At 40.2% G+C, this 26710-nt stretch overlaps 1 protein-coding gene across 2 annotated transcripts in view; it reads right to left on the bottom strand.

Moving 5' to 3' along the window:
- The window catches only part of fgb (fibrinogen beta chain), a 142332-nt gene that overhangs the window by 16262 nt on the left and 99360 nt on the right, over positions 1-26710 (bottom strand). Inside the window, exons 3-4 of one of the 2 annotated variants that reach the window (XM_059964804.1) lie at positions 3674-3737; positions 380-583 (exon numbers count right to left, since the gene is read on the bottom strand). In XM_059964804.1, the coding sequence (XP_059820787.1) occupies positions 380-583; positions 3674-3730 (261 nt within the window). In that variant the 5' untranslated portion in view covers positions 3731-3737. Of the gene's footprint in view, positions 1-379; positions 584-3673; positions 4073-26710 lie in introns of those variants that run through there. The other variant, XM_059964803.1, reaches the window with a different exon arrangement.

Raw genomic sequence — 26710 nt, 5'->3', positions numbered from 1 at the left:
ACATTCAACTATCTTCTATGTAAATCCAAAGATCTAACATACAGTGACCCTTTTCTGTACTTAATTTTCAACCCATGGAAGTGGATGATTGCTGATCATGAATATTATTCAATTAATACCAAGAAGTGTACATTTTCACGGGGGCTTACCTGTCACAGACACAACAAGCATTTCTTCAAATTCAGAAAACATTGCAGCTAGTATTCAAAATGCAATTTTTTTGAAAAATCTCCTGCAGAAATATAGGCTCAGTTCTCTTCTGCCCTGTTCCCCAAATTCAATGTACTCAAAGTTAAGGGAAATTGCCATATATGTCTATTTTATCTTCCTTAAGCTTTCTTTCTCAAAACAGTTTCTGAGTCATTCTTTGTTGTCTTACCATTTCATTGCCGATGAAGAGGCATCCTCCTTTGTCATTGTCGAATGTCCTCTGACTAGCTTTTTGTGCTTGGGTTTTGGTAGGAGTCTGGAACCTGCTTCTTCTAACGCTTGGTTCATTTCTACTAGGGACTTGTTGAATTGTTTCAGGTGGCTCAGAACCAGCATCATAAGGTCTGGGCCCCCGGGGATCGATTCTTTCATGCTACAGGTAAATAAAAACACTGAACAATACATGGTAGCTTCATGTGTTTTCTCTTTTCAGACCTTTTTCATGTTAATTTACATTTTAGTTGAAAGACATAAAATCAACAAGATGTGTATTTTTTGTACATAAGTAAGGCACTGAAAGATAATCTTCCATTCATTTAAGCTGGATAATATTTATGTCCAGAATTATAAGTTACTATTTGTGTCTGTGGAACTCAGCCACAACTAAGTTCCACCTACAGTTTAAGAGGAAATATATTTTAAAAGTAAGGCTACAAAGGAAGTGGGAGACATTACAAGCAAAGTTCTTAGTTTGGCTTCTTCAATTACTGTACATGCTGTGTTCTTATTAAGAGAGAGGGTGATAGAGAGAGAGAGAGCCAGATTTACAGTATGTACATGCATTTTGTATACATATATATCACCTTTATCTGGACCATTCACCAACCTTAAACTAAATTCTTGTCCTATTCTGCCTTCTCATCCAGATTGATCAATTGCATTCCAGCTGCACCTTCGTCTCTACATCCAACAAACATATCCTATCAATTTGACTCACTTACCTTTTCCACGAACCACTTCTCACAATTTTCACGTCTGGTGAGAGATAGAGCACTGGGGAGTGCAGTAGAACAGAGAGATCTAGGAGTAGAGACCCATAATTCCTTGAGAGGGGTATCACAGATAGATAGGGTCATAAAGAAAGCTTTTGGAACATTGGCCTTCATAACTCAAAGTATTGAGTACAGGAATTAGGATGTTAAAGTTGTGTAAGATATTGGGGAGGCCTAATTTTGAGTATTGTATCCAGTTTTGGTTAACTATCAACAGGAAAGATGTCAATAAGATTGAAAGAGTGCAGAGAAAACTTACAAGGAAGTTGCTAGAACTTGAGGATCTGAGTATATAGAAAAAGGTTGAAAGTTATGACTTTATTCCCTAGAATGTAGAAGAATGAGGGGTCATTAGATCGAGGTATCAAATCATGAAGGGTATAGATAGGATAAAAGGAAATGCCTTGTCTCTAGCAAGTCTACATCAGACACGTGGAGGGTGTTTAAAGAGTACAGGAATGGTATGCTCCTGTGAGAAGGAAGGATGGGGATGGAAAGATAAGAGAACCATGGACATCCAGAGAGGAGATGAATTTAGTCAAGATGAAAAAGGAAAAGTATGTCAAGCTTCAGAAGTCAGGATCAAGCAGAGCACATGAGGAGTGTGAAGAAGTCAGAAAAGAACTAAAGAAGGGAATTAGGAAAGCCAGGAGAGGCCATGAAAAGTCCTCAGGAAGTAGGATTAAGGTGAATTCCAAGGCGTTCTACAGGTACATCAAAAGTAAGAGAATAACTAGGAAGATGGTGGGAACAATTGAGGATAAAAGGGAGGAAGATTGTTTGTATGTGGTGAATGTGAGTGGGTATTTAATGAGTACTTTGTTTCAGTAGTTACGAAGGAAAAGCATATGGAGGACCAGAAGATCAGTGCTGAGTGTATAAATATGTTAGGTGTTTAGAGGTCACGGAGACCATAAGATCAAAAGACATAGGAGCAGGATGAGGCCCACTATCGAATCCTAGTTCATCTACTCCTGTTCATCTCATCCCTCTCCACATTTATCTTCCTGGATCATTTGTCATCTACAATTCTTTTCTTGTTCCTTATCCAGTCTTGTATTATCTTCTCAAAAATAATTACCTATCTCCCTGATTATCTGCACAATCCTCTCCACAAGCCTCAAAACTTCTGATTTTCATTAGTCCATTAACCCAGAGATCTGGGAGTGTTGGTGCTTTGGAAATGACTGAAGAGTGGGGAAGAGGTTGCAAGGTAATTGAGTAAACTCTGGGATTAGACCATGTTTCCAAAACTAATGTCAGCAGCTGTGAAGAAATGCCTCCATTTGCTGTGAGGACATTAGGTTTAGATTGGATAATGAAGGTTGCTATTATTCTACAAGTGCAAATCAACATCTTGCTATGCACTTCCCTTCCAACGTACTTCACAGGAACAGCCCTTCAGTTTACAACATTGTGCCAATCTAGTAATTAAACATCTAACTAAACTAATTCCTTCTGCCTAAACAATGTCCATATCCCTCTAATCTCTCTGCTTATCTGTGAATTTCTATTGCATTTGGTTCTGACCCAGCAGCACATTTCATCACTCTCCGTGTAGAAAAATTTGCCTCACACATTTAATACAAACAATGTTAACATATGCAAGAGAAATTTATGAGCAGTTCACTCAAGATTTTGGTGATTTTGGAAGTCAGGATAAAAAAACCCATAAGGTTTTAATATTGCATGAAAGTGCCACAGTTTTGATATAAACACAAGAAAGTCTGCAGATGCTCGAAAACCAAAGCAACACACACATTCTGCTGGAGGTTCTCTGCAAGTCAGGCAGCATGTATGGAATTAATAAACTGTCACATTTTGGGGCAAGACTCTTTTTTAGGACTGGAACGGAAGGGGAAAGATAGTGGAATTAAAAGGTGAGGAAAGGGGAAGATGGATAGCTAGAAGGTGATAGGTGAACACAAAGTACATTGCAAATACTGTGGTCAAAGCAACACGTACAAAAGCTGGATGAACTCAGCAGGTCGGGCAGCATCCGTGGAAACAAGCAGTCAACATTTTGGGCCGAGACCCTTCATCAGGAGATAAGTGAAGCCAGGTAGGTGGGAAAGTTAAAGGGCTGGAAATGAAGGAATCTGGTATGAGAAGAGTCCGGAGTGGAGAATAGAAGAGGGGAGGGGGAGGGTATTTTTTTTTGCCAGAAGGAGAAATCAATATTCATTCCATCAGGTTGGAAGCTTACCCAGATGGAATATAAGGTGTTGTTCCTCCACCCTGAGGGTAGTCTCATCATGGCATGAAGGGAAGCCATGGAAACGGGAATAGGAATCAGAATTAAAATGTTAGGGCACTGGGAAGTTCTGCTGTTGCCAGATAAAGTGGACATGCTCTACAAATCAGTCAACCAATTTACAATGGGTCTCATTGTCAGGTTTCATTTGGGTATCTTTCTATAAAGTCGCCACACAGATACCCACCGCCAACACAAAGCAAATTAAATTCCTTACTTGAGTTCCTACGGCTTCAGGTACTTGATCATATTCAAAATCTGTCAAACTGACCATCGGGATGCTGAAGAGACATAGAAAAATTAATTTCATTTTGAAGATTCTTCGATTACTCCCTGCCTATATCGTACTTTTCATCAAAGTCTTTCTGAAGTCTTTATCCTGCCTTTTTATATGTTTCTATATTGAACCTCAAGGGAATAGAGGATAGAGATTGGTGCAATTGTTTGCTGTACTTGAAATCATTATCAGTGAGTTAATCTTTAAACCACAGCAAATTTATCAAAGTCAGATTGTACACTGGGTGTTTATCCTTCCTGTCTGTAACATATTATGTGTTGAGCATTACTGCTTTTGGAAGTATAAAATACACAAGTTTTCAAATATAGTATATACAGACACAACCTAATTGCACTTGGGTTCCAGATTATAAAACAATTCTCCTATTGAATATTAGGAATGAGTTCATTGGTCATTTTTAGTAAAATATATGTTTGATTTAATAAAGATGTTTTTGCAAAATATTTTCATATTGATTCTCTTGTGTAAAGAATTTAAAGGGCTAGATTCATTTTTGGTAGTAATGAAGCAGTTGACTCTTTATCCTTAACCTTGCCCAAAGAATAGATTTTAACTGTTGTGCTGAAGTTTGCTTTGAGCATATAACCATAGAAACAGGCCATCTCAGCCATTCTAGTCCATGCTGAACGCTTATTCTCACCTGGTCCCACTGACCTGCACTCAGCCCATAACCCTCCATTCTTTTCCTATCCATATACCTATCCAATTTTATTTTAAATGACAGTACCGAAGCTGCCTCTACCACTTCTACTGGAAGCTCGTTCCACACAGCTACCACTCTCTGAGTAAAGAAATGCCCCCTCGTATTACCCCTAAACTTTTGCCCCCTAACTTTCAACTCAAGTCCTCTTGTTTGAATTTCCCCTACTATCAATGGAAAAAGCCTATCCACGTCATCTCTATCTACCCCCCTCATAATTTTAAATACCTCTATCGTCCCCCTTCAACCTTCTATGCTCCAAAGAATAAAGACCTAACTTGTTCAACCTTTCTCTGCAACATAGGTGCTGAAACCCAGGTAACATTCTAGTAAATCTCCTCTGTACTCTCTCTATTTTGTTGACATCTTTCCTATAATTCGGTGACCAGAACTGTACACAATACTCCAAATTCGGCCTTACCAATGCCTTGTACAATTTTAACATTACATCCCAACTCCTATACTCAATGCTCTGATTTATAAAGGCTAGCATACTAAAAGCTTTCTTCACCACCCTATCCACATGAGATTCCACCTTCAGGGAACTATGCATCATTATTCCTAGATCACTCTGTTCTACTGCATTCTTCAACGCCCTACCATTTACCATGTATGTCTTATTTTGATTATTCCTACCAACATGTAGCACCTCACACTTATCAGCATTAAACTCCATCTACCATCGCTCAGCCCACTCTTCTAACTGGCCTAAATCTTTCTGCAAGCTTTGAAAACCTACTTCATTATCACAATACCACCTATCTTAATATCATCTGCTTACTTACTAATCCAATTTACCACCCCATCATCCAGATCATTAATGTATATGACAAACAACATTGGACCCAGTACAGATCCCTGAGGCACACCACTAGTCACCGGCCTCCAACCTGACAAACAGTTATCCACCATTACTCTCTGGCATCTCCCATCTAGCCACTGTTGAATCCATTTTATTACTCCAGCATTAATACCTAATGACTGAACCTTCTTAACTAACCTTCCATGTGGAACTTTGTCAAAGGCCTTGCTGAAGTCCATATAGACTACATCCACTGCCTTAACTTCGTCAACATTCCTTGTAACTCTACTACTTCTACAGGAAGCTCATTCCACACAGCTATCACTCTCTGAGTAAAGAAATACCCCCTCGTGTTTCCCTTAAACTTTTGCCCCCTAACTCTCAAATCATGTCCTCTCGTTTGAATCTCCCCTACTCTCAATGGAAACAGCCTATTCACGTCAACTCTATGTATCCCTCTCAAAATTTTAAATACCTCGATCAAATCCCCCCTCAACCTTCTACGTTCCAATGAATAGAGACCTAACTTGTTCAACCTTTCTCTGTAACTTAAGTGTTGAAACCCAGGTAACATCCTAGTAAATTGTCTCTGCACTCTCTCTAATTTATTGATATCTTTCCTATAATTCGGTGACTAGAACTGTACACAATATTCCAAATTTGGCCTTACCAATGCCTTGTACAATTTTAACATTACATCCCAACTTCTGTACTCAATGCTCTGATTTATAAAGGCCAGTGTTCCAAAAGCCTCCTTCACCACCCTATCTACATGAGACTCCACCTTCAGGGAACTATGCGCTGTTATTCCTAGATCTCTCTGTTCCACTGCATTCCTCAATGCCCTACCATTAACCCTGTATGTTCTATTTGGATTATTCCTGCCAAAATGTAGAACCTCACACTTCTCAGCATTAAACTCCATCTGCCAATGTTTAGCCCATTCTTCTAACCGGCATAAATCTCCCTGCAAGCTTTGAAAACCCACCTCATTATCCACAACACCTCCTACCTTAGTATCATCGGCATACTTACTAATCCAATTTACCACCCCATCATCCAGATCATTTATGTATATTACGAACAACATTGGACCCAAAACAGATCCCTGAGGCACCCCACTAGTCACCGGCCTCCATCCCGATAAACAATTATCCACCACTACTCTCTGGCATCTCCCATCTAGCCACTGTTGAATCCATTTTATTACTCCAGCATTAATACCTAATGACTGAACCTTCTTAACTAACCTTCCATGTGGAACTTTGTCAAAGGCCTTGCTGAAGTCCATATAGACTACATCCACTGCCTTACCCTCGTCAACATTCCTCGTAACTTCTTCAAAAAATTCAATAAGGTTTGTCAAACATGACCTTCCACGCACAAATCCATGCTGGCTACTCCTAATCAGATCCTGTCTATCCAGGATATTATATATATATATATCTCTAAGAATACTTTCCATTAATTTACCCACCACTGACGTCAAACTTACAGGCCTATAATTATTAGGTTTACTCTTAGAACCCTTTTTAAACAATGGAACAACATGAGCAATATACCAATCCTCTGGCACCATCCCTGTTTCTAATGACATTTGAAATATTTCTGTCAGATCCCCTGCTATTTCTACACTAAACTCCCTCAAGGTCCTAGGGAATATCCTGTCACGACCCAGAGATTTATCCATGTTTATATTCCTTAAAAGCACCAGTACTTCCTCCTCTTTAATCAACATAGTTTCCATAACTTCCCTACTTGTTTCCCTTACCTTACACAATTCAATATCCTTCTCCTTTGTGAATACCGAAGAAAAGAAATTGTTCAAAATCTCCCCCATCTCTTTTGGCTCCTCACATAGCTGTCCACTCTGATTCTCTAAGGGACCAATTTTATCCCTCACTATCCTTTTGCTATTAATATAACAGTAGAAACCCTTCAAATTTATTTCACCTTACATGCTGAAGTGACCTCATATCATCTTTTAGCTTTTCTAATTCCTTTCTTAAGATTCTTTTTACATTCTTTCTATTCCTCAAGCACCTCATTTACTCCATTCTGCCTATACTTATTGTAGATATCTCTCTTTTTCCAAACCAAGTTTCTAATATCCCTTGAAAACCATGGCTCTCTCAAACTTTTAACCTTTCCTTTCAACCTAACAGGAACATAAAGATTCTCTACCTTCAAAATTTCACCTTTAAGTGACCTCCATTTCTCTATTACATCCTTCCCAAAAAACAAATTGTCCCAATCCACTCCTTCTAAATCCTTTCGCATCTCCTCAAAGTGAACCTTTCTTCAATCAGAAATCTCAACCCTGGGTCTAGACCTGTCCTTCTCCATAATTATATTGAAACTAATGGCATTGTGATCACTGGACCCGAAGTGCTCCCAATACATACCTCTGTCACCTGACCTATCTCATTCCCTAACAGGAGATCCAACACTGCCCCTTCTCTAGTTGGTACCTCTAAATATTGCTGCAAAAAACTATCCTGCACTCATTTTACAAACTCCAAACCATCCAGCCCTTTCACAGTATGTGCTTCCCAGTCTATGTGTAGAAAATTAAATCCATAAGCCTTCTTAACCACCTTATCAACCTGTGTAGCCACTTTCAAGAAGCTATGAACTTGGATCCCAAGATCTCTTGTATCAGCAACTCTGTTAAGGATCTTGTCCATTACAGTGTACTGTCTCCATGTATTTGCCCTACCGAGGTGCTCAACCTCACATTTATCTGGGTTAAACTCCATCTGCCATTTCTCTGCCCACATCTGTAACAGGTCTATATTGCACTGTATTCCTTGCCAGTCTTCGACACTATCCACAGTTCCACCAATCTGTGTCTCATCCACAAACTTACTAACCCTCCCATCTATATTTTCAGCTATGTCATTTCTATACATCACAAACAGCAGAGGTCCTAACACAGATCTCTGTGGAGCACCACTAATTACAGAACTCCAGCTCGAACAAGTCCCTTCAACCATCACCCTGCCTTCTATGCACAAGCCAGCTCTGAATCAATACCACAGGCACATAAGTGAGTCCTTGTTCAAACAATAAAAGTAATAACATTCAGAGTTGAAATCCACATATGTGAGTCCACGGCCACAAAGTCAGGCATCGCAGCAACTGATCCAGGAGCCTGTTAGTTGCAGGCTACAGCTTCAGTTTAGTACAGAGATGAGTAAATGTGGAGCAGCGAGCTGAACACCAGCTTGCCCCTCTCTTCCAGCCTCAACACCCTAACCGGGCAATTAAATCAGCCAAACTTTGCTCATTCCTCGTTTTTGGACCCAGACCCTGCCACTTCAATATGCTCTTGCAGCCACGCCCCACCACCTTGATTGCTTTAATCTATAATGCTTTATAAGGTATTTTTCAGACCTTACTTGGAGTATAGTGAGCAGTTTTGGGTTGCTTATCTAAGAACAGATGTGTTGGCATCGAAGAGGATCCAGAGGAGGTTCAAGAGAATGATTCTGGGAATTAAAAGGTTCATATATGAAGAGCGATTGATGGCTCTGGGTCTGTACTCCCTGGACTTATGAAGAATGAAGGGGGATCCTCTTTGAAACCTATTGAATATTGTAAAGCCTAGATGGGGTGGATGTGGAGAAGATGTTTTCTACAGTGGGTGAGTCTAGGACCAGAGGGCACAGGGTGACGTCCGTGTAGAACAGACATGAGGAGGATTTTTTATTTTATAGCCAGACATTACTGAATCTGTGGAATCCATTGCCATAGGCAGTTGTGGAGGCCAGGGTATTGAGTATATTTAAAACAAGAAGTCTTCAATCCTTCACAGGATGGTGGGAACTGGGTGTTGTAATCTATTGTTAAGTTAGATTTAAATAGATATTTGGTAAGATAATGAATAGGTGGGGATGCAGAACTGAGGCCACAATCTGATCAGCCATACTTTATTAAATAGTAGAATTGGTTTTGAGGACCATGTAGCTGTTTCACTACCCTAGTCCAGTAACCGCATGTGCATTGAAGACTCCTCTCTATCATCCAAACTATACAATAGAGGCCTGAGCAATATCTTCTCAGACCTGTTATCCAAGTGACCAATCTGCTGAATCTTTGATGAAATCTTTCTCTCTACTAGGTAAGGAGGACAAGATATATAAAATTTATAACTACAGAAATCCATCTTATTCTTGCATTAAAAGCCTTTTGCAATAAAGGACAAAATACCATTTGCCTTCAAGTCATCAATATTTCACAATTTCTCAATTGCATAATGCTAAGAAATAGAGTAATTTACAAATCTTTGTACTTCTCAGTAGGATCCTGTTTATCTATTTTGTCAAACATTGTCTAGTTAAACAAATGCAATCTCTGAGTGATTATTTTGAATGAGAATCTTAATCCTCTTAAATGCCCATCTTTCAAACCTTCAGCCATAGCACATTCCATTCAGGCTTTTTGATTTTCTCCATTTCTCCATCGCAGCTTTCAACCCAATATCATAGCTTATAACCTAATATTGCTGGCTACCTATGCCTTTACAAACCTAAATAGCTGTTCTACAAAATGGGAACAAAGATACCAGAAATAGACTTGCAAAAACCTATTCTTTCAGGTTTTCCAACAACAAACACTATCCTATTCTCTTCCATACTTGTCTCAACTTTAAAATCCAGTCTACAGAGACTCAACTAGGAAATGAAAGTTACTTTATTTTGCTTTACTTTATTGTCACCAAACAATTGATACTAGAGCGTACAATCATCACAGTGATATTTGATACTGCTTTTCGTGCTCCCTAAAGTACAAATCAAAGTAAATATAATAAAAATTTAAATTATAAATCATAATTAGAAAATAGAAAAGGGAAAGTAAGGTAGTGCAAGTCAGGTCCGGATATTTGGAAGGTACGGCCCAGATCCGGGTCAGGATGGCGAATTCAAAACTAAATTCTGATTTGAAAGCAAAAGAAAAAAGTCATAGAAAAATAGAAGAGGAGAAAGGTGGGACTGAAGTTAAATGTACAAAAATAAGACCATCTTCTGTCTGATTTACATTTTAATAATAATGTTCATTGGGAGCTTCAGCAATTTTTGCTATAAGATCCAAATGAATATGTTATTTGATAAATGACCGGAAGTGACAGCATTGATGAATACTTATTTTTGTGAGATATTATAAACAGCCCGCTTTTTTTTCCCTTCTCTTTTGTTTTTTTTCTTTTATATTACTTATTAGTTATAGTTATTAGATTAGATTAGCTAGTTCTGCATTATATAATTTTTTTTGTTTTTTTTCTTTCTTTTTTCTGTTTTTTTTATATTATACATTATGAAATATTTAGATTTACTATGTCCATACATATATCTTATGGCTTATGTCTTGGTAAACTCATTTATATTGTAACTATTATGTATGTTTTTTTTTCATATGTAATGGAATGTGTATGTTGGGTATTTCTTTATCAATATATCATCTGTATTCTGTCCATATTACTAATATTAATAAAAAGATTTAGAAAGAAAGATAAATGAAACATTCTTATTTGAGTTAATAAGCTGAAATAATTTCTTTCTACCAAAGCCTGCTTTGGTTCTCAACAGTCTATTAAGAGAGTTTTCACATTAATAGGACTATTATAGGACATTGCAATACTAAACAATACAAAACTCAGCAATCTCCTCCCTTGCCTCCCACAGTAGCCTGGGGTACATTTTGTCTGGTCCTGGGGACTTATCCGTCTTAATACTTTCCAAAAGCTCCAGCATATCTTCTTTCTTAAGCTCAAGCTTTTCAGTTTGCTGTTAAGTCACCATTGTAATCACTAAGATCCTTTTCCATAGTGAATATTGAAGTAAAGTATTCATTGAGTACCTCTGCTGTTTCACCCGATTCCATACACACTTTCCCACTGTCACATGTGATAGGTCCTATTTTTCCATGTCTTATCCTTTTGCTCTTTTCATAGTTGTAAGATGCCTTGGGGTTTTCCTTAACTCTGCCCGCCAAGGCCTTCTCATGGCTCCTTCTGGCTCTCCTAATTTCCTTCTTAAGCTCCTTCCTAGTAGCTCTATAATCTTCTAGATCTCTAACATTACCTAGCTCTCTGAACCTTTTGTAAGCTTTTCTTTTCTTCTTGACTAGATTTATTACAGCCTTTGTATGCAATGGTTCCTGTACCCTACCATAACTTCCTGTCGCATTGGAACGTACCTATACGGAGCTCTACATAAATATTCCCTGAATATTTGCCACATTTCTTCTGTACTTTTCCCTGAAAACATGTTTCCAATTTAAGCCTACTGGCTATCCTGCATGACAGCCTCATAATTCCCCTTACTCCAATTTATCACTTTCCTAACTTGTCTGTTCCTATCTCTCTCCAATGCAGTTGTAAAGGAGATAGAATTATGATCTCTATCTCAAAAATGCTCTCCCACTGAGAGATCTGACACCTGATCAGGTTCATTTTCCAATATCAAATCAAGTACAGCCTCTCCTCTTGTAGGCTTCTCTATATACTGTGTCAGGAAACCTTCCTGAACACACCGACCAAACTCCACCCCATCTAAGCCCCTTGCTCTAGGGAGATGCCAATCGATATTTGGGAAATTAAAATCTCCCATCACGACAACTCTGTTATTATTACACCTTTCCAGGATCTGTTTCCTTATGTGCTCCTCAATATCCCTGTTACTATTAGGCAACCTATAAAAAATACACACTAAAGTTATCGACCCCTTCCTGTTCCTAACCTCCACCCACAGAGACTCCATAGACAATCCCTCCATGGCATCCTCCTTTTCTGCAGCCGTGACACTATCTCTGATCAACAGTGCCATGCCCCCACCTCTTTTGCCTCCCTCCTTGTCCTTTCTGAAACATCTAAAACCCGGCACTTGAAGTAACCATTCCTGTCCTTGAGCCATCCAAGTCTCTGTAATGGCCACCACATCATATCTCCAAGTACTGCTCCTTGCTCTAAGCTCTTCTGCTTTGTTCCCAACACTCCTTGCGTTAAAATAGACACATCTCAAGCTTTCGGTCTGAGTGTATCCCTTCTCTATCACCTGCCTATCCTCCCTCTTGCACTGTCTACAAGCTTTCTCTATTTGTGAGCTAACCTCCTCTTCCCCGGTCTCTTCAGTTCGGTTCCCACTCCCCAACAATTCTAAATTAAACTCTCCCAAATAGCCAGGATATTGGTCCCCCTGGGATTCAAGTGCAATCCGTCCTTTTTGTACAGGTCACATCTGCCCCAAAAGAGGTCCCAATGATCTAGAAATCTGAATCCCTGCCCCCTGCTCCAATCCCTCAGCCACGCATTTATCCTCTACCTATTCTCACAGTTGCGTGGCACAGGCAGTAATCCCGAGATTACTACCTTTGCAGTCCTGCTTCTCAACTTGCTTCCTAACTCCCTGTAGTCTTTTTTCAGGACCTCTTCCCTTTCCCTACCTATCTTATTGGTACCAATATGTACCACGACCTCTGGCTGTTCTCCCTCCCACCGCAGGATATCTTGGACGCGATCCAAAACATCCTGTACCCTGGCAGCTGGGAGGCAAACTACCATCCAAGTTTCTTTCCTGCATCCACAGAATCACCTGTCTGTCCCCCTAAGTATAGAGTCCCCTACCACTACTTCCTTCCTCTTCCCTTTCCTATCCTTCTGAGCCACAGAGCCAGACTCTGTGCCAGAGGTGTGGCCACTGCCGTCTCCCCCAGGTAGACTGTTCCCCCCAAAAGTACTCAAACAGGAGTACTTATTGTCAAGGGGTACAGCCACAGGGGTACTCTCTAGTACCTGATTTTTCCCCATCCTCCTCCTGACTGTGACCCACTTGTCTGTCTCCCAAGGCCCCAGTGTGACCACCTACCTATAACTCCTTTCTATCACCTCCTCGCTCTCCCTGACCAGGCGAATGTCATCGAGCTGCATCTCCAGTTCCCTAACACGGTCCCTCAGGAGCTGAAGCTCAACACACCAGGTGCAGATATGGCCATCTGGGAGGCTGGGAGACTCCAGGACCTCCCACATCTGACATCAAGCACAGAAAACTAGCCTCACACACATACTTCCCACCTCGCCTCATCCTGTTACCACCTAAGCCCATTGAGCCAAAGCCCTGTCACTCTATTGCTCCCTTCACTCCAAAAAATCAGCAATTCACTCAGAGCCTTTTTTCAGTTCCTGAAGGGGGAACATCAGATAGTGGAGAGCCCCCCTGTGATCATCCCCCTTAACAATAAGTACTCCATTTTGAGTACTGTTGGGGGGATGACCTAGCTGCAGGAAGCGACAGTGGCCGTACCTCTGGCACTGAGTCTGGCCCTGTGGCTCAGAAGGGTAGGGAATAGAAGAGGAAGGCAGCAGTAATAGGGGACTCTATAGCTAGGCAGACAGATAGTTAATACCATGGGTGCCAAAAAAGAAACTCGGATGGTAGTTTGTCTCCCATGTGCCAGGGTCCGAGATGTTTCTGGATGCGTCCATGATATCCTGAAAAGGGAGGGTGAGCAGCCAGAGGTCCTGGTACATATTGGTACCAACAACATGGGTAGAAAAAGGATGGAGGTCTTGAAAGCAGGATACAGGGCCTGTATTCTGTATTTTTGGAAAAATACAATTTTTCCAAAAGGAATTTTTCAATGGCAATCCTATAAATTATATATAACTAAAACCATAAATATTGTTAGAGTTTTGGACACTTCTAACTACACAAAGTTCACTCACTCATTAATTATTTCCACTGTTAATTCATTGACTATAAGTGAATGAGAAGCAGGCCCTCAAGAATGCTATTTAATAAGATCATATCTGATTGATTATAATCTCAACTCTGCACACCATTAATTATGCAGTAACCTTTTGCTCAATTGATTCCATAAATCTGCATTATAAATTTTCAAAAACTGATTCATCTTCTCTTTGAGGAAGAGAATTCCCAAAAGACTTTCGAAAAGAGTAAACCTTTTAACTCATCTCTATCTTTACTTGGTATCTTCTTTTTTGAAACAACAGAACTAAAGCTTTATAAAACAATAGCAAAATGCACTAAATATGGAAATTATTGTAAACAAATTTTTAAGGACTTGACTTCCTGAAGCAGTGCATTTTTTCTTGAAATAATAAATATCGATTTGCTATTCAATATTGGTCATTTGGTCAGCAAAAGCTCAGTCAGTATTTTCTTGTCTGTCAACATAAGACCATAATGCCCAAAATGTTAAAAAAATATGGCTTTGAACAATATAATTTCACATATTTATTACCTTTGTGTCTTCCTCCTTAAATAATTATAGTTAAAGATATTAACGGTTATAAATTATCTAATAAAATAGATGAGAGGATTTAGCATTTGTATTTACATGCAGTATTTACAGAAATAGGCTTCATTCGATGAAAAGTTCATCAACATGTGATATTAGCAAATCACATATTTTCTCTGTACTGCAAGAACATATTTTGCAACTGGTTTGCTGGTGAGTTATCAGTGACTAATCACATGAGTAAATGTTTTCCTAAATTTTCCAGAGCCATCTGTTGCAAGACTGATAATTTTGATAAAAGTGACCCATTATATTTGCTTAAACTGTGGTTTTGTCAATTTTAAACTTGACCAGATGGTCTTTAATGATTTTTTTCAAGGTTTGACCTGAATGTAACAGTATATTTATCTGCATGAGATAACAAATGAATATAGAACATAGAAAATAGACAGACCCGTTAGCCACTTTTTAACCAAATCCAAAATCAATCTAACTCTTCCCTCCTACATAGCCCTTCATGTTTCTTTCATCCTTGAACCTATCTAAGAATCTCTTAAATGTTTTCAACTTAAAACACTAAATAAAAACCTACATCTGACATCCTTATTATATTTTACCCCAATCCCTTTAAAATTATGATTTTTATAAATAACTTGGATGAGGAAGTGGAAGGTTGGGTTAATAAGTTTGCAGATGATACAAAGGTTGGTGGTATTGTGAACAGTGTACTAGATTGTCATAGCTTAATGTTGTGTATTTAGTATTTCAGTAATATTTGAATAATATTGTAAATATATTGTTTGATGACGCATTCCTTGTTAGTTATCCTGGAATCCTCTAGAAACACAGAAACATAGAAAACCTACAGCACAATACAGGCCCTTCAGCCCACAAAGATATGCCGAACACGTCCCTACCTTAGAAATTACTAGGCTTACACATAGCCCTCTATTTTACTAAGCTCCATGTACCTATCTAAAAGCCTCTTAAAAGACCCTATCGTATCCACCTCCATCAACGTTGCCGGCAGCCCATTCCACGCACTCACAACTTTCTGCATAAAAAACTTACCCCTGACATCTCCTCTGTACCTATTCCCCAGCACTTTAAACCTGTGTTCTCTTGTGGCAACCACTTCAGCCCTGGGAAGAAGCCTCTGACTACCCACACGATCAATGCTTCTCATCATTTTGTACACCTCTATCAGTTCACCTCTCATCCTCCGTCACTCCAAGGAGAAAAGGTCGAGCTCCCTCAACCTTTTTTCATAAGGCATGCTCCCCAATCCAGGCAACATCCTTGTAAATCTCCTCTGCACCCTTTCTATGGCTCCTTCCTGTAGTGAGGTGATCTGTTTTCCCTTCTAGTAATTTCTGGAGTTACAAGACAAAACAGTGGAAACAACTAGGTTTAAAACAAACCCGAGATCTGGATAGACAGGGTCTGATTAGGAACAGTCAACATGGATTTGTGCGTGGAAGGTCATGTTTGACAAATCTTATTGAATTTTTTGAAGAGGTTACGAGGAAAGTTGACGAGGGTAAAGCAGTGGATGTTGTCTATATGGACTTCAGCAAGGCCTGTGACAAGGTTCCGCACGGACGGTTAGTTAGGAAGGTTCAATTGTTAGATATTAATATTGAAGTAGTAAGACGGATTCAACAGTGGCTGGATGGGAGATGCCAGAGAGTAGTGGTGGATAACTGTTTGTCAGGTTGGAGGCCGGTGACTAGTGGTGTGCCTCAGGGATCTGTACTGGGTCCAATGTTGTTTGTCATATACATTAATGATCTGGATGATGGGGTGGTAAATTGGATTAGTAAGTATGCAGATGATACTAAGGTAGGTGGCGTTGTGGATAATGAAGTATGTTTTCAAAGTTTGCAGAGAGATTTAGGCCAGTTAGAAGAGTGAGCTGAGCGATGGTAGATGGAGTTTAATGCTGATAAGTGTGAGGTGCTACATTTTGGTAGGAATAATCCAAATAAGACATACATGGTAAATGGTAGGGCATTGAAGAATGCAGTAGATCAGAGTGATCTAGGTATAATGATGCATAGTTCCCTGAAGGTGGGATCTCATGTGGATAGGGTGGTGAAGAAAGCTTTTGGTATGTTGGCCTTTATAAATCAGAGCATTGAGTATAGGAGTTGGGATGCAATGTTAAAATTGTACAAGACATTGGTAAAGCTGAATTTGGAGTATTGTGTACAGTTCTGGTCACCAAATTATAGGAAAGATGTCAGCAAAATAGACAGAGTACAGAGAAGATTTACTAGAAAGTTACCTGGGTTTCAGCACCTAAGTTGCAGGGTAAGATTGAACAAGTTAGGTCTTCATTCCTTGGAGCGTAGAAGGTTGAGGGGGGACTTGATAGAATTTAAAATTATGAGGGGGATAGATAGAGTTGACGTGGATAGGCTTTTTCCATTGAGAGTAGGGGAGATTCAAACAAGCGGACATGAGTTGAGACTTAAGGGGCAAAAGTTTAAGGGTAACATGAGGGGGAATTTCTTTACTCAGAGAGTGGTAGCTGTGTGGAATGAGCTTCCAGTAGAAATGGTAGAGGTATTGTCATTTAAAGCAAAATTGGATAGGTATATGGACAAGAAAGGAATGGAGGGTTATGGGCTGAGTGCGGGTCAGTGGGATTAGGTGAGAGTAAGCGTTTGGCACAGACTAGAAGGGCCGAGATGGCCTGTTTCCGTGCTGTAATTGTTATATGGTTATATGTCTGCCTCCCTGCTGTAGCATTACATGAAATTTGAGTAATACAAAAAAGGTAGCACATTTTTTTACAGAAGGCAGAGAGAGAGAGATGTTCAAGTTTTTGAAAAGTGCAGCACTTTGCTTTCTTCAGAAGAGGAGAGAAACACTCAAGTTAAAAAAGGCAGAAAATGGACAAAATTCATGAGTTTATAAACAGTGAGTACCAGGTGATAATAAAAATAAAGAAATAAAAAGAAGAAATAGCTAGCTACTCATTGGGAAGGTAGATGAGTTCAGTTGCAAAGCAATTAATTGGATGATCTTTACGGAATGAATTGAGCAGTAATTTGAAACAAATAAATAGCCAATGAAAAACAAGTGTTACAGAGTGCAATAGGTGGAAAAACATTGTTTCCTTTGTAGCTTAACTGTTGTAACTAAACCAGCTGAAAATGAATGTTGCTGATATCTAAACATAAGTGATTCAGGATCAGTTTCTTCTCTTCTTCTTCTTCCCCTCTGCCATCCAATTCCTAAGCGGACTTTGAACCCGTGAACACTACCTCACTTTTTTAATATATATTATTTCTGTTTTGCATGATTTTAATCTACTCAATATATGTATACTGTAATTGATTTTACACAGAAACATAGAAAACCTACAGCACAATACAGCCCACAAAGCTGTGCCAAACATGTTCTTACCTTAGAAATCACCTTGGGTTACTCATAGCCCTTTATTTTTCTAAGCTCCAGGAATCTCTTAAAAGACCCTATTGTATCTGCCTCCACCACTGTCACTGGCAGCCCATTCCACACATTTACCACACTGTGTAAAAAACTTACTCCTGACATCTCCTCTGTACCTACTCCCCAGCACCTTAAAACTGCCTTCTCGTGCTAACCATTTCATCCCTGGGAAAAAGCCTCTGACTATCCACATGATCAATGCCTCTCATCATCTTTTACCCCTCTATCAGGTCACCTCTCATCTTCCATCACTCCAAGGAGAAGAGGCTGAGTTTACTCAACCTATTCTCATAAGGCATGCTCCCCAATCCAGGCAACATCCTTCTGCTTGAGTTAACCCGAAGCTTTCAGGAAACCCAGTCCTGCCTCTAAAATCAGACAAGCTGGCTCCAGTCCACAGGACTGTGCGAGTCCCAAACTAGCAGCCAAGCCTAAGGGAATTAGTCACCAATTCCTATCTAAGGGAAAGGCTCCAAAACATTGACCCTTAGAGCATTGTCCCACGAGGAGAAAGACTACTTGTAGCACCTTGTTGCCATCATCCAAGGATACGGATGAAGATTTGAAATCTGATTTGGTTCAGTTTCCGGAATCAGATAAGAACTGGACTCTGTTTCAACAAAAGACTCTAGTGAACCTATGGAGGAGTGAGGTTAGCCAAATCTCCCCCACTACTAGGGAGCCTCAGGAGTCATCCTTGGAGGAATAGTCGGAGGTAGCTGCAACACCCAAGCTGGTTGAAATCCCTTCCTTCTACAAGGATTTGGAAAAGGTGTTTAGCAAGTGGAAGGCCTTGACTTGTCAAGCCACCAACTCTATGAACGTGCAATAGATTTACTGCCTATTGTCCTCCATGCTCTCAGGCTTGGAGAGTACTGCTATGGAGGAGTACATAAAAGAGGCTCTTGCAATGGATTCATTCAGCCCTCCACAGCACCAGCTGGTGCAGGCTTCTTCTTTGTACAGAAAAAAGACAGAAGCCTGCAGCCATGCATTGATTATAAAGGGCTGAATCCCTTAACAGCCAAGAATGTTACCCCCTTTGAATCATGAACACTGCCTTTAAAGTCCTTCAAGGGACAAGAGTATACTCAAAGCTAGACTTGTGGAGTGAGTATAATCAGGTCCACATAAAGGAAGGTGACAAGTGTAAGACTACATTCAACACACCGACAGGGCACTTTGAGTACCTGGTCAGGTTCTTCAGCCTTGTGAACATGCCAGCAGTTTTGCAGGCCTTTATAAACGACATGCTCCAGGATGCTCCCCATAAGTATGCCTTCATCTACTTTGGTGACATCCTAATTTTCTCAAAGTCCTTGGAGGAGCACGGTTGCTCATGTCAGCGATATCCTAAAGAGGCTTCCAGATCATGGTCTTTATGTCAAGCTGGAGAAATCCGAATTTCACATAACCACTGTTTCATTTTAGAGTTTTATCATCTCTAATGGCAATCTCAAGATGGGCCCTACTAAGACACAGGCAATCAGTGATTGGCTACAACCATCCAATGTGAAACAAGTCCAACGATTTCTGGGATTTGCCAACTTTTACAGAAAGTTCATCAGGAGCTTCAGCTCAGTGGCAGCTGCACTGACAGTGCTAATCAGGAGATGCACAGGCCCTTTTGTGTGGAGTAACGAAGCTGAGGCTGCTTTTGCAGAACTCAAACACCAGTTCATGACAACTCCCATTTTGATCTCGCCTAACCCGGACCTTCCCTTCATTGTGGAGTTGGATGCCTCAGACGTCAGAGTGCGGAGCAATGTTATCTCAACTGCACTCATGTGCATTCTTCTCTGGGCAGCTACCCTCAGTAGAGATGAACTATGACATCAGAAATAGAGAGCTGCATGTGGACAAGTTGTCATTGGTGAAATAGCATCACTGGCTTGAGGGGGTCAAGAACCCTTTTATTGTACAGACAGACCACAAAATCCAGGCTTATATTCAGGAGGCCAAAGGACTGAATTCCAGGCAGGCCAGGTGACCTCTTTTCTTTAACCAGTTCCATTTTATTCTGACCTATCAACCAGAGTCGAAGAATCCAAAACTGGATGCCTCGTCTCATCATTTCGATGAACCCAGAAGAGAGGAGCAGTCAACCACCATTTTGCACCAAGTTCAGTGGAGAATTGACCTGCTTGTTCGCAAGACCCTGGCGCAAGGGGAGATTGCCAAGAATGGTCCTCTGGGTTGTCTGTTTGTCCCAAGTTCAGTCAGGTCTAAGCATCTAGAATGACCACTCACCCAGGGGTTGCCAGAACCCTCGAGTTCAAGGGTGGCCTGGATACTGGTGGCCTGGAAGGGCTAAAGAGTTCCAACAATACTTTCAGGTATGCACTGTGTGTGCCCAAAACAAGGAGATACGCACCCAGCTTCAGGGGCTTCTTCACCATCTGCCTGTTCCAGATAGACCATGGGCACACATCGCAATGAGCTTTGTGACATGTCTTTCGACTTCCAACGGGAAGACCATAAGCATGGAAATTGTAGACCATTTTTCAAAAGCCTGCAAGTTCATTGCATTAGACAAACTAACATCAGTGGCAGAGACAGCCCAGATCATCCTTCATCAGGTCTTCAGGATCCACGCATTTTCAGTGGACATTGTGTCAGATTGTGGTCCACAACTCACATCACGTTTTTGAAGGGCGTTTTGTACACTGATCAGGGCTACAGTGCAACCATTTGATGTGGATAAAGGTGAACACAATGCATTACAGCATTTTGCACATGGGATATCCCCGTTTGAATGCCAATTTGGGTACTCTCTGCCGATCTTCCCTGAACAGGAGGCTGAGGTTGAGGGTTCTGTGTCTGAGGCCACAGGGAGAAATAGAATAAGGCAAGGTAGATCTTGTTGGCCCATAAGGCTGAATTGAAGGCCAACCACAAGAGACAGAGGCCAGCTTTATAGACCGTGCAAGAGGTCTGGCTGTCCACTTAGAATATGCCTCTCCAGGTGGAATCCCAGAGTCACTGGCACCCAAGTTCATTGGACCCTTCAAAGTTTTTAAGAAAGAAAACCCAGTTGCATTCTCATTGCAGTTCCTCAAGACCCTGAAGATCAATCCCACCTTCCATATATCAATGTGAGTACCAGTCCTTTAGACCTACCACCATCAGCCCACTGCCATCAGGATTTATTGATGGGGAACAGGTTTTCACCGTGAAAAGAATTCTGGATGCACAAACTGCTCAGGGTGTTCGGCAGTTCCTCAGAGACTGGGAAGGAATTGGACCCGAGGAACCTGAGTTCCTGAAAGAGACATCTTGGATGTGGCTCTCATCCATGACTACAATCATCATGTTTCCAAACAGCCAGGAAACTGTCAGGAGTCTGCCATAGGGGAGGGGGTCCTGTTATGAAACACACCCGGCCACACCAGCTTCCAAGATTTAGATACCCTGGCTCTGCGGATAACTGGAGCGGCACCTTTAAAGATTCAGCCCATCCCATCCCGCTAATTGGCATCCATGTTTTGTTGCCAGGATCTTATCATTTAAACAGCATTTGAACTGAGGTTCAGCAGTCATTCATCATTTCCACTTCAGATTCTTGTTTTTCATCTGCTTTAGAAATCTGTCCTCATCTCAGTCGTATATCGTGTCTTGATTCTTGTCTCTGATGCTCTAACAGTTGGGTCCTAGCATCCTCACTTAGGTCTCTTGTCACAATTATTACTCAAAGATTTATTGAGTATCCCACAATAAAATGAATGTGAAGATTGTATATGGTGGCTTTGATTGGAGTACTGCATAGACGCAACGGGAGTGTTCCCACGCAGATCTGACAAAGATTTTCGAGAGGAAACTCAGTCTCTATAAAAGAGAGGTACTGCCTAGCGGAGTGATCATTTTTGGAGTAGTCCGACGCAGAATAGGAAGGCTTTGGCTCAAACAGGGCTGACAAGATCAGGCAGGGTCTAGGTAAATTCATTCCTTATTTTTTATTCAGCTCTACAGAAAATACATGGTATGTCTGCAGGGCCAGTGCTCTTGAGTGTCAGATCTGGGATTTTGAAGAGACTCCTACCCTCCCCAAAGGTCACATCTGCAGCAGGTACATCAAGATGCAGATCCTTAGAGACCGAGTTAGGGAAGTGGAGCTGCAGCTCGATGACCTTTGGCTTGTTGGGGAAAGTGAGTTGACAGACAGTAGCTACAGGGAGGTAGTCAGCCCAAGGCCACAGGATACAGATAAATGGGTGACTGTCAATGGGAAAGGAAAACACCAGGTAGTGGAGAGAATCCCTGTAGCCGTCCCCCTCAAGAATATGCACTCCATTTTGAGTACTGTTGGGGGAGGTACCTACCTGGGGTTCCTACCTGCCAGTGGCCATTCCTCTGGCACTGAGTCTAGTCCTGTGGCTCAGAAGGGTAGGGAATGGAAGAGGATGGCAGCAATTATACAGGACTCTATCGTCAGGGGCACAGATAAGCGATTCTGTGGATGCAAAAAGGAAACGTGGATGATAGTTTGACTCCAAGGTGCCAGGGTCCGGGATGGCTCTAGATGCATCCAAAATATCTTGAAAAGGGAGGGTGAGCATCCAGAAGTCCTGGTACTTGTTAGTACCAACAAGATGGAAAGAAAAAGTGAGGAGGCCCTGAAAAAAAAATAGGGAGTTAAGAAGGAAGCTGAGAATCAGGACATCCAGGGTAGTAATCTCAGGGTTACTGCCTGTGCCATGTGACAGTGAGGATAAGAATAGAATGAGGTGGCTGATAAATTGTCCTAACATTGTCGGTTCATTGACGTCACAACCACAAACTTGGCTGTGCAGCAGATTTGGCAATTGTGCTCGTGAATATGCATGTGTCACTAATTATCATTTCATTGTGATGTCATAGAGGACATGAGACTGGACCCAAATGCAGGACACAGGCACTGAAGTACTAGGGGCAGGACAGGAACAGCTAAACGATAGAATAAGATGTGGGGACCGTGGCGTGTGTGAGGGACGTAGGTGATCCTGGGGTTCAGAGAGGACCCCGGAGTTCAGAGACGATCTTGGAGTTCAGAGTTGACCTTGGAGTTCATTGTAGTCATGAGACTAGACTAGCGGATGGGTTTTTGGGACCCTGGGAGGATAGCCCTCTGGGCAGGCTGCAGAACTCCTGGGCAGGGCCCAGACCTCCCAGGCAGGACACAGGGGCCTGGGCAAGTCGCGGGGCACAACCCATCAGCGGCAAGGGATAGGAAGGGTCAGAGTCCTCTATCGCAGGTTGAATTAAGATAAAATCGAGCCAGTTTATCCTTAGACATATGAGCTCTATGTACAACCTCAAATTGTATTAGGGCATGTTTAGCACAAATAGAGGACGAATTTACCAATAATAAAATTTTTTCCCATTGCTCAGTAGATATAGGACAATGCAACTCTTCTTGCCATTCCTTCTTAATTTTTTCTGATATATCTGACTGTAAATTCATGATCATCTTATAAATGATGGCTACTAAACCCTTTTGATAAGGATTAAGGGCTAAAAGTCTTTCTGTAATGTCCAATGGACATTCTTTCGAAAAAGACTAACTCATTATACAAAAAATTTCTAACTTGCAAATATCTAAAAAAAATGGGTTTTAGGTAAATTATATTTATTAGATAGCTGTTCAAAGGACATAATGTTATCATCCAGAAACAAATCACGAAAACATGTTATACCTTTTGTTTTCCATTAAAAAAAAAGCTTGATCCATAGATGAAGGCCGAAAAAAATAATTAGATATTATAGGACATGATAAAATAAATTTATTCAAACCAAAAAATTTACAAAATTGAAACCAAGTTCGTAATGTATATCTGACTATAGGATTAGTTATCTGTTTATTCAATTTGAATAAAGAAAAAGGAAGTGAAGATCCTAAGATTGAAATCAGTGAAAAATCTTGCACAGATTTACATTCCAAATTTACCCATTGTGGGCAAGTAGCGATAGTCAATTCTTGTGTCCAGAATATTAAATACCGTATATTAACTGCCCAATAGTAAAATCTTAAGTTTGGTAAAGCCAAGCCGCCCTCCTTCTTAGGCTTCTGTAAATATTTTTTGCCCAATCTAGGATTTTTGTTCTGCCACAAGTAAGAAGATATTTTTAGAGTCAATAGTATCAAAAAAAGCTTTAGGAATAAAAATTGGTAATGCTTGAAATAAATATAGGAATTTCGGTAGTATCATCATCTTAATAGCATTAACTCTACCAACCAATGACAAAGATAGTGGAGACCACCTAATCGCAAGTTGCTTAATTTGATCAATTAAAGGTAAAAAGTTAACCTTAAATAAATCTTTATGTTTTTTTAGTAATTTTAATACCTAGGTAAGTAAAATAATCTGTAACAATTTTATATGGTAAATGTTTATAAATTGGAACTTGCATATTTAATGGAAATAGTCCACTCTTGTTAAAATTCAATTTATAACTAGAAAAATTACTAAATTGGGCAAGCAAAGATGAAATAGCAGGGATAGATCTTTCAGGGTCAGATATATATAGTAACAAATCATCAGCATATAATGATACTTTATACGTCCTCTCCCCACGGGTAATACCCAGAATATTAGGTGATTCACGAATAGCCATAGCCAAAGGTTCTAAAGTGATGTCAAATAGGAAAGGACTTAAAGGGCAACCTTGCCTTGTACCACCAAATAGCTGAAAAAAAGGGGATCTTTGATTATTGGTAAAAACCGAAGCTAAAGGTTTATGGTATATTAATTTAATCCATGATATAAATTTTGAACTAAAATTAAATTGTTGCATTGTAGTAAATAAATATGACCATTCAACTCTATCAAATGCTTTTTCAGCATCTAAAGAAATAACACATTCTGGTATTTTAGCTGAAGAAGTATAAATAATATTAATTAATTTTCTAATGTTAAAAGATGAATAGCGATCAGTGCTTTTTAAAGAAAATTTTAAACCCAATCCTTTGACTGCCTTATTTGGTATTGTTAGAGGAAATTGTATTATTTTGGAGACACATGATTTGCATATTTTGGCGCTTATTTCTCTTATAACCAGGAGGGCATTGTTGTTTAAGTGGAAGGATGCCACTCTGCCGAATCATACTCATTGGCTACATGATATTATGTCTTGCTTAAATTTAGAGAAGATTCGCTGTTCAATTTCTAAATGTAGACACGATTTTTTTTAACATTGTTGGGACCTTTTTTGAATTACTTTCAAAATCTTTGATTTGCTATTAAGCACAGATGTTAGCTAATAATATGTTTTACTATATGTTAAGGATTTTTTCCTTTTCTTTTTTTAAACTTTCCTTTTTTCCGGTAGTGGGATTAGATTTTTTGTATAATAAAATTATTTCTTTTCAATTTTATGTTTAAATTTATTTTATATGGATATGGGATAATTACACTTCATCAGTGATTTTAATATATTGTAATTGTTATATATTATATATCTTACTGTACTATTCTTTTACATAAGAAATTAATATGGAAAGAAAGAAAAGCTTTGTTTGCATGCCTTTTCGAGACAGTGCAAAGACAAACAATGAAAGAATGGTAAATATTATGTTACAGTTAAGGAGAAAGATGAGCTGCAAGGGCTATGACAACATAAACCGAAAGATCAAGAGTTCACCTTTATTGTAGAAGAGGTCTGTTCCAGAGGAAGAGACTATAACAAGAGGAATGTTCTATACAACAGGGTAGAAGATGCTCTTAACGTTGGTGGTACATCGTCACTAGTTTTTATATTTTCTGCCTGATGGAAGTGGGGTGAAGAGAAAATGACTGTGATGGGAGGAGTATTTGATTCTACAGGATGCTTTCCTGAGGCAGTGGGAAGTGTAACGGGGTCAGTGATGGGAAGCTGGTTTTCATGATAGACTGGGCTGTGTTGATAACTCTGAAATCTCTTGCTGTGTTGTGCAGAGCAGTTTCCATACCCATTAGTAATGCTTGTCCACAGGAGGCTGCATCCCACTGGTGAGGGTCATGGGGGTAATGTTAATTTTTATTTCGCAACACAACACAGAGTCCAGCCCTTTGAGCCACACTGTCCCAGCACCCCGACAAAAACAATTAACCATAATCTGTTCGTGGGACAATTTATAATGACCAATTAACCTTGGGAATGTGGGAGGAGAATGGAGGGCTCAGAGAAAACCCACACGTTCTACGGGGAGGGCTTACAGAGACTCATTATAGAATGGCGCTGGAGTTGAACTCTGAACTCCGGAATGGTCCAGCTGTAGTGGTGTCACACTAATCTCAACACTACCATGGTGCCCCAACCCATTTTATATAGATTTTCCATAGTTTTCTGATGAATTTGAGGCACAACTGTGCTTTTTTAGGAAATGGAATAAATGTGGCTGGACCAAGACAAGTTGTTGGTAATACTTAAACTGAAGAACTCGAAGATCTCATCCAAGTTCAATTCAGCACTATTAATACAGCCAATGGTATGCTGTTCACCCCACTTCTTGAACTCAATGACCAGTTCTTTTGTTTTGCTAACATTGACAGAAAGGTAAACTTTGACACCTTGCCAATAGGTTTTCTTGCACTCCTTCCTGTACTCCATCTCATCATTGTTTGAGATGCAGCCCATTATGATGGTGACATCTCCAAAGGGGTATATGATGGTAGATGGAACAAGGATTGGTCCTGATGGCTGGGAATTGGTGCACTTGGGTTGAATGATGGTGTTGCTGGATGAGAGTAGAAGGTATACTGAGTTATGGGGCCCTGGGGAA

The sequence above is a fragment of the Hypanus sabinus genome, chromosome 3, assembly GCF_030144855.1.
Source record: "Hypanus sabinus isolate sHypSab1 chromosome 3, sHypSab1.hap1, whole genome shotgun sequence".
Taxonomy (NCBI): domain Eukaryota; kingdom Metazoa; phylum Chordata; class Chondrichthyes; order Myliobatiformes; family Dasyatidae; genus Hypanus; species Hypanus sabinus.
Note: the sequence above shows the minus strand (reverse complement) of the source record. Positions and strands in the feature narration are given on the sequence as shown.